Source organism: Benincasa hispida, chromosome 10 (genome assembly GCF_027475165.1).
Source record: "Benincasa hispida cultivar pf3 chromosome 10, pf3_genome.v1.1, whole genome shotgun sequence".
Classification (NCBI taxonomy): Eukaryota; Viridiplantae; Streptophyta; class Magnoliopsida; order Cucurbitales; family Cucurbitaceae; genus Benincasa; species Benincasa hispida.
Window position 1 is genome coordinate 46,996,633 of NC_143487.1, and position 14,900 is coordinate 47,011,532.

General features: G+C 32.5%; 1 protein-coding gene across 7 annotated transcripts; it reads right to left on the minus strand.

The window, feature by feature from the left end:
• Positions 1–10,415: 10,415 nt before the first annotated feature.
• Positions 10,416–13,832, minus strand: LOC120088627 (basic leucine zipper 19-like). 7 transcript variants are annotated; one of them, XR_005484992.2, is made up of 5 exons: positions 13,656–13,832; positions 13,355–13,439; positions 12,395–13,274; positions 11,219–11,351; positions 10,416–10,844 (listed from the first exon to the last, which is right to left on the minus strand). XR_005484992.2 is itself a non-coding variant. In XM_090305524.1 (4 exons), exons 3-4 carry the CDS (start codon positions 13,173–13,175, stop codon positions 11,786–11,788), a joined length of 819 nt encoding a protein of 272 aa, XP_090161650.1. In that variant the 5' UTR covers positions 13,176–13,274; positions 13,355–13,439; positions 13,656–13,806; the 3' UTR covers positions 11,500–11,785. The 7 variants fall into 7 exon arrangements, 4 of the variants coding, with proteins under 4 accessions (XP_038901969.1, XP_090161650.1, XP_038901970.1 ...); XR_005484990.2 differs by lacking the exon at positions 13,355–13,439 and having other exon boundaries at positions 13,656–13,806; XR_005484991.2 differs by lacking the exon at positions 13,656–13,832 and having other exon boundaries at positions 13,355–13,650.
• Between the last annotated feature and the right edge of the window lie 1,068 nt (positions 13,833–14,900).

A 14,900-nucleotide genomic window follows, 5' to 3' on the forward strand; every position in this document is an offset into this window, starting at 1 on the left:
ACCCGATCCCCGCAAATTCCCCATGGGGAATCCCCACCCCGATCCTTGTGGGAAATTTCACGGAGATGAGGAATGAAATGGGGAGCAGGGATAGGGATGGGGAATGACATCCCTGGTCCTGCCTCGCCTCGTGGACATCTCTAGCGATCTGGCCACTCTCACCCATACAAATCAAAAGACCGCCCTCATAGGTAGGAGCTTACAGCTCACTCAAGATTCAGGTCATATTACCTATGGTCATCTTGGTGAGATGTAAGTCTCTATTATGAACGGCGTTATATAATAAGACTAAACATTTCGTGGTTCGGTCTTATACAAACTCCTTTGTATAGAATATCCCCACTCACATGTCTGCATATGAATAATCAGGATCAGATCATTTGTAGCACTTTACAACAATTGTAACACCTACAAAGCGGGCCATACTTGTAGTGACACCAGGATAAGGTATCCAGCCTTATTCATTTACTACAGACCATTTAGGTTATCACTTAAACGTGATCCACCCATATATCTCTACATACATGTTTAAGCTACAAAATAATTATGGATGTTAGTTTATTGGTTTGTGGTTAATGCAACTAATTTTGAAATAAAACATCACATATTTTATTATATAAATAAAATATTTGTACATTACAATTATAAACTATAGGACCCTACGAGATTTAGGGCATCAACCCCAACACTTAGTTTATTAGATTTAGGTTCTTTCTAAAACGAAATGAGCAATTCATATATTCAATAACAACTTTATTGAATAAACCTCTATAACATCTTTATTGATAATAGAATAAGTTTATTGTTTACAAACCACAAGTTTTAGGACATAAAATCCAACAAACTCCCACTTAAACTAAAACTCCAATGGTAACACATATATATACATAATGTTGAGTTATTGAGTTTTGAAAAGAAAATCAATAAACTAAGACATCACATACCCATGGTTTGTCTTCACTAGGCATCATATACCTATGGGTTTTTCTCCCATTTGCCCTAGATTATACATCCCGTAGTCCTAGACTCACTAGGTGAGCCCCAAATACTTAATCGTAAGGATCTTTGTAAACTGATCAACATATAGTAGACTTCTAACTTTCAAAATATAGGGAATGTATCTTATATCATCAACTCCTTGAGGTGTGTTAGAACATTGCTCCTATGATCATTCATTGCCTAATTGTAGGTCAATGGATTCTCGATGCCATCATCAAGTATTGATGACATGAATTTCTGATAAACCCATGTTACGGTCAGGCTGTCACACAACCCTTCCACTATGTTGAAGCACTCTCAACTCTTGAGAAAGATGCATCTGACTAGTTCTAACAACTCTTATTATAGGACCAGTTTAATCAATAACACTTTTATGGAAACTTTGACACAATACTAGCTTATCACAAGATTGATGATCTCTCACGAGGTCTTCTTTGAAATTAGTATTTGTTGATACAAATACTTTATTTTCTTCTGCATTGAAAAAAGGATTCAGCTTTTGGGTAGCCTACGGATAGGTATACTTTTGAAGAACATTTCAATTCCTTAGGGTTTTGCATCAATACATGTGCTAATTGTCCCAAAATTCTGAAATAACGTAAACAACTTTTACAACCTCTCCATAACTCATATGGAGGTTTTTCCTCTTAATGAAAACTATGTTAAAAAAGTATTTAGCAGTCTCTACTGGATATCCCCAAAACTAACTAGGCAACTGAGCATAGCTCACTTATCAATCGAACCATGTCTAACAGGGTTCTGTTTGTTTTTTCCGATACACCATTCCGCTGAATGCACCAAGTGCAGAGAGTTATGACTTGTTCTATCAAATAGTCTTGGAATCTCAAGTATATATACTCTCCATCTCGATCTGATCGAAATGCCTTAAATATTTTACCTAACAAGTTCTCAACTTCAGCCTTATACTGTAATGACTCGACCTTTCAAGTACTTAGACAAGTTACAACATAATGCACATGCTCATTCAAACATTTTGACCGTCATAACTTTAGTTTGGTGAAAACATAAAATACCATTTTAAATTGAAATGTTAATTCAATATTAGCCCAATAATCAAAATATTTAGTTGGGATCCCAAATAAAATGTTTAAAAAGAAAATCAAAATAGTAATAATAATCTAAAACTAATCCATAAAAGCATGTCAAACTCAGATAAAATGAAAAAAAAAAAAAGATATATGAAACAAAATATGAACTGTGCGAAAGTGTTTTCTATTGTCCCATATGGCTCTATCTCGGGTCTCTTCTATCCCTCGTCGGTCCATTCCTGTTGTTGCCTGAAAAACATAAGAGAAACAATGATGAGTATCATTACCCAGTAAGTGACCCGCTACCGGGCCTTCTAGGTTACCTGTTAGCTAGTTTATTTAGGCATCGATATACACCCATATCAATTCAGTCATAGCAAACCAAAAGGGTCACCTATCAGTCATAAATGTGATCCTGAAGGAACACACATCAGGCATAATATGTAATCCGAAGGTATACAAATTAGTCGTAAACACGAACCTGAAGAAACATGCATTAGTCATAGTGTGAAACCCGAAGGTACACAAATCAGTCGTAAATATGAACCCGAAGGAACATGTATCAATCATAATATGTAACCCAAAGGTACACGAATCAGTCGTAAACATGAACCCAAAGGAACATACATCAGACATAGTGTATAACCTGAAAGTACACAAATCAGTCATAAATGTGCACATATACAGCAAAAATGTACATCTGCCCAGATAAGAAAAACTAACAAGAAGCCTATAACTTAGCATGCATCAGTTTTCATATAAACTCATGTGTTTATATTTTACAGTCGTTTATCTTAGAGGTAAAATTTTCAGTAAATCCTCAATCAATAGTACATTCATCATGGTCAAAATAGTCCACTACAATCAGTCAATGTCATTAGATCATGTGATTCAATCAGTCATAGATTATCAGTTCAAACAGTCTAGATTAAACAGTCAAATCAATCTCAACAGTCTCAAGAAAAAGTCCAAGTGGTAGAAACGACTGGTTCAAAGGCGAACTAGTAGAAAGTCACTTACCTAAAATTGCAAGTCCAAATATTGTTCTCCAAGCAAACAATCGATAACCAACTAAAGAATGCGAATAGAACCTACAATGCAAAACCCAAATTTTTAACCAATCTAAAGGAGTCCAAATTTCATTCATCAATTCCCGTAAACAACTCTAGATAACTTATTCAAAGCGAAACTTGATCAACAACAAAAAAATGAATTGAGTTTATAACATGATATATTGTACTTCTAAATATTCTATCTTTCTTTAATATAATTATTTTAAAATTTAAAACTCAAAATTTGGATACAATGAATACATAAAAATATTGTTTCAGAATAATACTTATACTATCAATCTCGAAGTCAGAATCTCCACTCCATATATTGTAAAGGAAAACAAAATAAATATAAATAAATCACTAAATACTGGGCTGAACCCATCCTAAAAATTAATAATAATTAATTGATTGATTGGTTGATTAATAGGCTAAACTAGGGATATTCGTGGAATCATGGGTTGAGTTGGATCGGGTTGAAGCACTTTTTAGACCCAACCTAGTTGTTCGGATTGTAAATTTATTTAACGCAAATAATCCTTATTAAATAATGAGTTCAACCTAACCCAACAATAAAACATTTGGTTTGGGTTGGTTCGGGTTAGTCAGATGATTCATTTAAATGTTTGTTCTAAAATAAGTAAATATGTTAATATGTAAATTGTCTTTAATTATTTTCATATATTGAATTAAGATTAATAACTCAATTTCAATTTATATTATAAAATTTTTCTTCTAAAGTGCTAAAAAGTAATTTTTAGGAAATTTTAGAGAATAAATTAACCAAAACAATCATGAATATATATATATATATATATATATATATATATATCACAAGTGAAAACGACATACTTTTTAAGGTTGTTTTCAAACAAAGAAATATGAGCCAACTTATTTACAAATATAGCAAAATTTTACTGTCTAGTGATAGAAGTCTATCATGATCTATCGTGGTATATCACTGATAGACATTGAAATTTTGCTATATTTGAAAATATTTTCAACAGTTTTATTATTTAAAACAATTACTCTATTTTTTTAAATTAATAATAAATTCGGGTTTGTTTGGGTTATTTTAGGTGAACTCATGAACCAATCTAATCTAAAAAAATTTCATTTATTTGAACTAACTCAACAATAAATGAGTTGATAACCCAACCCATATGGTATGAATTGGATTGAATTGATCGGATTTTTTTAACACTCTTAGGCTAAACCCAACACCTTTACTATGACCAAAACATATGAAAAATAAATAAAGAGTACGTTTGGGTTCACAACGATGGAAATCATGTCAAACCCACCTTAAAAACGAGATTAGACACAACAATTTTGCAGTTCATTCTCAATTAAAAGAAGAAAATCGTGTACTCTCTCAACCACATGGTCCCCTACATCATAAAAAAATAATAATAAATAAATAAAGAAGTCCACATAAGTTGTTGGGGGAGCCCTCCTCGGACATCTTCGGGCACCCTTAGAGGACCCACTTTTTTGGTCTTGCCTCGTTTTCTTAGTTGACCTATGTGAGAGAATTCATCTCGATGTGATGTCGTGTCGACCTCTGATCCTTAAATTAGTAGCATATAATTCAGCTAATCATGGGGAGAAAAGATAGAATTCTCCTTTAAAGTTTACTTACTTCCTTTTCCCCTTTGGAGTTGTCGAATTAGGTTATTTATAATGTTCTTCTTGTCTATAGTCACGTACAATGCGGTCAATGTATGGAGGACTACGAACCTCGAGGTTGCAAAGTGTCAAATCAAGCTCGATCGTGTCAGTTATTTCTTTATTAGTATATTTTTCTTTAGTTCAGTTCGTCGACTGGAAATCCAAGGGTCTAAATTTTTTTTTATTTTGAGATACACGTTTTTCTATTTTGTCTCCCAATTTTCTTTGGACTTGGACTTGCCTATGAACTTTTGACATTGCTTAGAACAATCTTCAACATGAATGATACTTTAGTCTCTAACATATAGATCTACGAGGTTCAAGTTCATATGATCAATGTTTGAACTATATAAAAAAAAGTGATGTTCCATTCACTTAATCAATAAATATTTAATGTCATGATAGGATTGGGAATAGCTCCCAAAGTCTTTCTTGGCAACTTCCAAACTTCTTGTGCTGTTTAAACAAAGAAATTAAAAGACCTTTGGGAAAGAGGGCATAAACTTGTTCCCATTGTAGAGGACAATCCCACCAAATAAGTAGGCCTTTGCCTAATGCAAAATTACCAATTGCTTGTGTTCTTTAAAGCTAGCGTTGTCCACTTGGGTTTTGAAAGATATTAAAACGTTTTACTTTTGTGCCCTTTTTCTTTTGGCCTTCCCTTTGTTTTTGTTTCCATTTGCTTAGCAGCCCTATGTCACTATTGTGTGATTTTGATGCCTATGAATAAGAAATTCATTGAATTGATTGTACGTATCCACCAATTTTGTCCTTTTAATTTGCTTTATCTCGAATGATATGCTTATTGATCTATTCGATGATTTATTTATTTTATTGTTATATCTTGAATTGATTGCATGTATCCACTCATTTCGGCAAATTCCAATGAAAACTAGTTTCGACAACTAATTTCGATGACTAACTCTGATGACCAATTCCAACGAAAAACTTCAGTAAAGACCACCTTCGATTTCGAATTTTCAACTCTAGTGGTCAACTTTGATGATCACTCTGATGGTTAACAACAACGATGACCATCTCCAACCCCCAATTTCAATGACAACCACCTCCGATAACTAGCTTTGCGACTCTCTTTGATGGCTAACTCCGACAATCACCTCTGACAACCCGTTCATAGTGTTTAATAGTCTTCTTTTTAAGTAACTTGACATTAATAGATACACTTTTTCTAAAAAAAGGAAAAAAAGTAATAGAAACACTTTGAGTTTAGCAAATCAAACAAATATGTGTATAAAAACACTTTTTAGACCAACTTGTGTAACATTTTGAAACATACAAGTCAAATGAAGACTAGAACCAAAACCTATTGACCAAAAAGATGTTTTTCATTTTCTTTTTTCATACTATTTTTTTATGTGGTTGACAAAATATAATATTAAGATACCATTACTTGTATAATAAAAAGGTAGTAGAAAAAAACATAAACCCAAATTTAAATAATCTACCCTTCAAATACAGACTACTATAACTCAAACTAAAATAATTTACAATTTAAACACAAATTATTATAACCTAGAGTCTTTTAGTCTGCATCCAAAATATATGTTATTATAATAACCAATTCAATACTTCAAACCCGTAGATTTTTTATGTTAGTTAAGCGATGTTAACTCAATTTTTAATTACCTCCAATCTCATCAAATTTATCCCTAAACTTGAACAAGTGGGGCACTTTTCTATTTAAGTAGTTATGTTGCATCATCCATAAACTAAGTTCAACATAAAGAAAAAGGTAAATATCTTTTTCTTTTTTTTTAAAAAAAATAATAATTTAAGAGAGTCAAGTCCCACAAATCAATCTACGAGGTCATGTTCTAATAAATTAGAACAAAAAATTAACTCCCATATAAAAATCTCCCAAAAACTGATTTTATCTCGTTTTGAAACCTAGTTTTTAATTTAAGATTTAAATGAATGACTTTAGTTGCTTGAGATTTGAAAATACAATTTATGATTGGGGTATTTTAGTCCTTTAATAAAATCAATTTATATTAAGGTTGTTTTCAAACATAACAAAACGTAAATATAACAAAATGTCATTATTCATCTGTAATTAGACACAGATAGATTATCATCATTTATCATTGATAGACACTGATAAATATCTATCAATGTCTATTAGTGTCTATCACTGATAGACGGTGACATTCTGTTATATCTGTTTAGCAGTTTATCATTAACAATTTTCCTTTATATCACGTTTTTGCAATTTTTTCAAACACAATTAAAATTTGCTAATTATCTTGTTAATCCAAACTTAAAACTATTTGTTCCAAAGAAAAGGAACATAAGAAAAAGTCTTAACCCTAAACTGATTATCTTTGAAGTCTCACCAATTTGCACACACGCTGCCAAATTTTGTTATACTATTATTATTTTGAGCAATATCATTCAAGCAAATAAGTTAAATTGTTTTAATGAAATTAAAAAATTTAAACATATTCGACAAATCAATAAACAATATACTAGAGGTGTTCAAGTAACTCGATATCCCGAACAATCCGAACAACTCGAACTACCTAACCCAAAATATAAGGGTTGAGTTGGGTTAATTTTGTTTTTGGGTTGGGTTGGGTTAAACTTTTTCTATTTTTGTTGGGTTGAGTTGGGTCGTGGGTTGGCTAAAAAAGATTAGGGTTGACCCAACCCAACCCGAGTTTTATATATATAAATAAAATATACTATATATATTTCTCTTTGTTTAAAATTTGATGACATTGTATTGATTAATTTGTGAATTTTAAATATATAGTTTTTAAAATTGTTATGATATTTGTCTTTATTTGAAGTTTGCAATAAATATCTTAGATATTTGGTATTTAGCATTTGAATTTTATGAGATTTTAGTTATTATTCATGTGTTGTATATAAATTTACATATTTTTAATTAAAAAGAAAAAAAACAAATTATAACCCGACAACTCAACCCAACCCGAATTTTAGGTTGGGTTAGGTTAAAGACTTTATTTTGGTTTTTTGGGTTGCCAACCCAACCAACCTGAATTTTCGGGCTGGTCCAAAAAACCCCTTCAACCCAATCCAACCCAACCTATGTACACCCCTACAATATACCAAACATCCTATCAAAAGTTGATAATTCGAGCTTAGATCATGTTTACTTCATTGTAAATGTAATCCATCGATAGTAATCAATAGTGGGCCCCATTTAATTATGTTTGTGATTGTTTACTAACATTCTGTAATCATAATGAAATGTGGGCTCACGTGGGGTAGGACTCATACCTCTTTTTTACTAACTTTTCGTCATTTACCCTTTTTATTAAGTTTTCCTATGCTAATAAACAACACTAATAAAAATTTTCACTATTAGTAAACATAATCAAAGAATTTCATTCCCTTTGAAATTACAACTCATATACAAATGTAAACTCATTACCTCGCAACATTACCATGGTTGAATTAGGAAGAAAAAAAACTGAAAATGAATGTTGACAGCTACATTCCACATGCCAAAAATGGAGACCAATACAAAATAACGTAACTGAAAGACAGCTCCAATCAAATGAAAAAAGAGGTATGTTTTATGGACGAACAAAAAGAGCACATTTGAGTCTGAATCTGTTACACAAATTTCAGAAGTTTTAACTAATCACACACTTTCTTCTTTGGTTAAAAAGAAATCTTACCACTTACGTCTAAAATGTTGAGCTCCTTATTTAACGAAATTATCGATAAAATATTGATGTCAATAGATATTTTGAGAAATTATATAAAAACAATCAATAAATTTTTTTAAATATTTAGTAGAATTTTTTACGATATAATGATATCTTGATGTCAAACATATAAAAATATGAAAATGTCAATAGAACCGTCTACATGTCCATGAAAATTAGAAAATTATCCAAGATAGCCCTTTCTAATTTTCACATTACAAAAACAACACACTTTTTAAAAATTTGTTAAAAGAGTTTATCTCGGGCCTTCTCGAGTGAGATCGACCCTAGGATTAAATTTGAAACGTTAAAAATTCAAATTATCCAACCAATTTGAAATGACAAAAATACCCTTGCTTGAAAAAATCCTTCATATAAACGGAAACCATTCCAGCTTCTCACTTCACCCAAGATTTCCTGCATTTGCTTTGAAATTTTCCTTGTCTCCATGATTATTTTCATCCTTAAACTTCGTTATTGTAGAGGTATTCCACTATTTCCTTCGTTTTTTCTACTATTTCAACTTATATTAGCGTTTAGTTAGGGTTTTAGTGTCTACCTAAGATATATGTGAAATTTGGGTTGTATATTTTTTCTCTTTAAATATTTGGGCCTTTTTTTGTGTATCTTGTTTGTATTTGATGATTTTCTGGATACTTCATCCTATCTCGAGTGAAATATATTTGCATCTCGATCGAGATTGGATGAAATAATCCCGAGATCTATTGAATGTATCCCAAGATTGAGTGAACTATTGAGTTTTGGACTTTTGTATATGATCTCGGGGTTAATGTGGTCCAAGATTGACCCCAAAATTTTGTACAAAATGTGACCAAAAACCCTAATCACGTGGCATGCCGGTGTAAATGGTCTGAATTCTTCATAATTTGTACACAATCTCAGACGAGTTTTACCTTGAGATTTAAGATAGATTCCAAATATAATGTTTTTCATTTTTTTTTGTTGTTTTATCTAATTGATTGTTGAGTTCAATTTCTGGTCTATAGTCTGTGTGACAGATGACATTGGTACCTAAGATATTATAATAATATAATATTATTATTTCAGAAGGCATATTTGTAAAATTACTTTTTGATTAATGAATAGTACACGTGGACAGTTGTTTACTATCAAAATTCTAATGCCATCCTAGGGCTAATCTCGCTCGAGAAGGCCGGAAATACTCTTTTAATGAGTTTACAAAATGCTTCTTTCTTTTCTTCTTCTTTTTTTTTTTTTTTTGGTTGTAATGTGAAAACTATTTTAGACAATTTCCCACGAAAATTCAATACCATGATTACGATGTACGGGACAAAAAAAATGCTTTAACACTATAGTTATGTTGATGTAATTATTTTTTCTAAAGTAATTGTTTATACATGTTTATATATATTTAATAAAAGAAGAAAAAAAATACTACTTCCATTAAAAATAGAGCAATACAGTCGGAACTTAAATATATATATATACAGACAATATAAGGAACAATAGGAATATGCCCTTGGAAATTATAAAAATGCCACATAATTTGTAAAAGTAGAAGAGACAAAAAAGAGAATAATTTGAAAATCTCTAGAAAAGAAAGTGGAGACTAGAAAGCAAATGATATCTCTATCCCTGATATTCCTCAAAATAGTTTCTCCACCATTTGAAAATATTCTTTTATTGAACTTTCTAAACAGAAAATAGCATTCATTCAAACAACTTTTACTTTGATTTTAAAAATACAAAGTCCTCCACAATACCATGAAAAGTCCAATCATACTAAATAAAAAAGTCTAAAGTCATCAAATAAGATACAAATGTCAACCACTAACAAGTAACAGAGACGATGTAAATCATCAATGTTTCATAAACATTTGTATATTTGGACTTCTTAACTCAACATAACTTTAACTAAGTTAGACTTTGTTGGTCGTCAAAAAGTTTAGTGAAGACGAAAAAGATTCTTAAAAACAAAGGGGAAGATTATGATCTTCCATATTTCATTAAAATGGCTGGTTAAACAACATATGTGACAGAAGTTCTCAGATTTTCATTTGCAATTTGCATATTGAAAATCTCCATGGTAATACAAAAGATTCACATTTCACAAACAAACAACATAATCAAAGCCTTATATTCTAAATTATATCTCCTCTAAAACTTACCTCTTTGTTCAGATTTAGGACATACCCACAAAATCTAGTGGAAGTGAGCATCAGAGACCTCAAAAGTACAGCCACAAGCATTTTTCACCAATAATGGTGAACCCCACTTGGTCGACACCGATGACTCAGAATGCAAGTAAACAAAAGTCCTCTGGCACATTGAATGGAAAATCTAAGTTTCCTTGAGGTGTTTTGACATGGCTCGGGTCCTGAAATCCCACCATTCTGTAATTCCAATAATCCATGAAATTTCTTAGCTTAGAAAGAGGAAAAGTTTGCTAAAACCGCCAACAATATCCTCATAAACTCGCCAAAATGAGCATAACTCAATTGGAACAGTACTTGTACTATCAATCTCAATGTTAGAGGTTCGGTTCCCCCACCCCACATATTGTTTAAAAAAAAAAAAAAAACCCAGAAACCCTCAGCTGATATATGTGTGGCGTGGCTATCCTAAACTATGAAGGTTGATAATTCTACATAGTCATTTTCTAGCTTCTTAAAAGCATGCTTATGCATCTGAATTACTTTCTCATTCAACATACATGGTCATCTCAAACAACCTAGAAAGAGGGTGAATGGGTTGCGGAAGAGAAAACCTGAAAGACAATGTTGATGCGGCATTGAACAGAACAGGAACGGATGTGGCAGGCTTATATACACAAAATGATGCATATACTACTATCCGAGATCAGCTCTTCCCATTTTTCGTCGTCTTACAGACCCCTCCTCCTAATTGAACCGTGAGCATCATATAAAGAGTTGTTAGTAGCTGAAGACAAAAAGAGGCAAGTCCTCGAGTTGTATCAAACTCTTAAAAATCTTAAGTAAATGTAAAGAAAGGGAAAAAAAACAAAGGAAAAGAAGGAAAGACAACAGAGAAGACAACTCATTTTGTTTTACTGATGGTCACTGACATATGCCAAAAATTTGCATATAATTTTACACCCCAAAGGAAAATGAGAGTTTACAAATCTCGTATCAGATGATGAGAAGTTGATTTGACAGCTGCAAATGAATAAATTTAATCCAAACATCCAACAAATGAAAGTTGGGCAATCAGCAAGAGCCTTGCAAGCAAAATATGAAAAAAAACCTAAGACGGTAGAGAGATCTTCGAGTGCCAGTCAGATTTTGCTTCAAAAGGCAACATCAAGTTCAGACTTTTATAAGACATAACTTGGATAGAGTCTTTCATATACACCTGAAGTTAAGATGTGATTATATACACATGTAATACATTAAGTGAAAAAAAAAAAAAAAAAGTAAAGTATGGGAGATTGCTCCATCTAGATACTTTATCCATAAATTATCCAGTACTAAAATCTCCTAGCAATTATGATAAAATCGATCATTCATCAAATGTATTTTATTGCAACATTTATGCATCCCAATATAAAACAGGACCATGCAACAAATCAACTCAACATGAAGATCTTTACGACATCTACATGATACTAATATGCAATGGAAATTATGCATGTGCACAGTGAGCACAGAGCAAACTATTCTTTCGCCTTTTACTAATATGCAACAGAAATCAAATGTCTAATAGACCATTTTCTCCAACTGCAGTGCTTATTTTTGTTCAGTTCTCAAAAAATAAAGAGCATGATCTGGATCAAGCCTCAGTGTCATAACAAGTTGAGAAGGAAAAGATAAAAAAGGCCACAAAGTATAGTAAGTCAGAAACACTGATACCGATCAACTGAACTACCATACACTGCACCAATCATAAAACTAAAAAGATTAAAAGTTAAGTGCTCTGGTTTTACCTTTCTTCGGATTTAATTCTGAGCAATTAACGTCGGAAATTGTGTTCCCTAGTCCACGGTCAGGAAGTTCCTTTGCTCCTGTGTTTTGATTTGCCAAGCACCGAAGATTTTCAAAGTCACACGCACTAAAACTTTGCCCATTCAACGAAACGCTCTCTCCACTTTTTCCATCGTCCCCTGGATGAAGGCAATATGCCTGATCATTGCATTGCACATTACATGGATTTATCATGTAACTACCAGGCACATTTTGATTGGGCAGATTTGAATTGGCTGGTTTCTGATATGGAAAGCTTCCAATCTCCCCTTCAATTCTTCCCCGAATATCCACAAGCAAACATTTGAGCCTGGAAATCTCAGCCTCCAATGCAGCCTGACCTTGCAATCTCTTCAACAGTTGCTGATTCAGGGCCCTCAATCTCACAACTTCATCTTCCAATGATGCAGCCCTCGCCTTTTTCTTCTCCCGGTATTTACGAACTGCTTCGCGGTTACCTAGCGGACGCTTCTTATTCTTTTTATCCACAGACTCCGCCGTGTCATCAGTGGAAACCTTTTCGTCAGTGGGGGAAGAGACGATTTTCGTATGGACATGAAAACAGGTGTGTGTATGTGAATAATCAGGACCAGGAGGGTTGCAAGTATGAGCGTGTGTGCAAGCATGAGTGTCCTTTAGAATTTCATCAAAGAAGCTATCCATTGAGCAACTGCTCGGAAGCTCAACCGCGTTCGAACTAGAAAACACTTCCAGGTTTGAGGATTCAAGCTCCCCGTCTTCCATTAAAGATATCGCAGCCTAGGCAGCTAGAGAACCACTTGAAAAACAACTTGAAGACAGCAACTCCAAGAAGAAACTACAGTTATGACTCAAACCCAGATCCTAAACAATTAGATAAACAAGAATTCAGCACAATTCAACAACAAAAACCATCAAAAAAGCATCATGAATGAATTTCTCACCTAAGATGGGGATTTCTAGGTCACCCACCTGGAAAATTTCACACCCTTCAGGAACACTAATTTCCTCTACAGCAAGAACAACATGCTGACAAGTAGTAACAACAAAACCCTCAAATGAATCAAACACCCAGTTGCAAATTTCATTTCATAATTATTAAGAGAACAATGAAAGATCATAAGAAAGAAAGAAAACCCAACAAGCAAAACCTAAAACCCAATCAAGAAATGACAAGTAAACGGTAAAGAATCATAAGGGGAATCGGCAATCAGAAAGAAAGAAACAGAGAATAGGATACAAAACCTTTAGAGAGATGCCGAGAAGAGCGAATATAGGGGAGGAGTGAGCAAAAACTTTTCCGTGGCTGAAAAGTCAAGGAATTGGGGACGCGAGTGTCAATGAAGGCCATTTATAGGTAGGGGGAGAACATAGATGTAAAATGGAAGAGGTTCGTGGGAGAATCTAGCTTCGTGTTCTTACGACCATTTATCATTGTGGGTCCAATCATAATTTATAACCCCACCAAACAAAACTGATCCTTTTTTGTTTTTGGTTCATACCATCTTTCTTTTTCCTTTTCAAAATCAAATCTTTTCTGCTTCTTCAAATACTGTTCAATTATAAATTCAAGATCTCTTCACACTCTCTTTTTCAAACAGCAATTTTTTTTTTTTTTTTAATTTCCTGAGTTTATAAATTTGGTGGATCTTTCAATCGAAAGTATATATATCTTATGCTCAAGTTGACAATGATGAAAGATTCAAGATGAGTTGTTTGATTTTCATTCTATTTAATGATGTTCGTGTGATTGAGATGGACAGAATCATTTAAATCTCAATTCTAGTGAATTTTCACATTTCATTCTATTGAGATAAGAACTAGAATTTCTACATAGAATTGGCAAAGATTAAATTCAGGTGTGGAATAATTTCAGGTACATAATATAATATATTCAAGGCAAAGAGGTGATGGAAAAATTTTCAAATATTATGAGAGTATGGTTGTTTCGTTGTTCACACTATAAGTTTATTTTATAAATACTAGTAGATCTCATATTAATATAAATAGCCCTCATTTTATTTTTAAAAGTATTGATGGACCAATTTTTTTTTTAAGGGAATGTGAAATGTATTTCCCATCTTCGTTTAGCAAACAGGAATAAAAAATCTTACTACCTCCCCTATTTTCCACCTCGTTAAAGTCATCCTTGCCAAAGAAATTAGCACCTTTTATTCTATTTTGTTTCTAGAAATAGAGAATTAAATAGGTCGGGGGAATCACTGATTTGCAGATTCTTTTTAAGAAAAATTTTTATAGATAGAAAAAATGTCAAATTATTTACAAAAATATTGATAGACATTGAGGGAGCGTTTGAGGCAAGGAGTTGGTCATTATAGTTCTAAGTTATTATAGTTGGATTATAATAGTTTGTGTTTGGGGTGTAGATTATTTTTAGTTTGGATTATAATAGTTTATATTTGAAGTGTAAATTATTTTAGTTTGAGAAAGAAATAGTAAACACTGTAGCAAAGAATAAAAAAATGATGA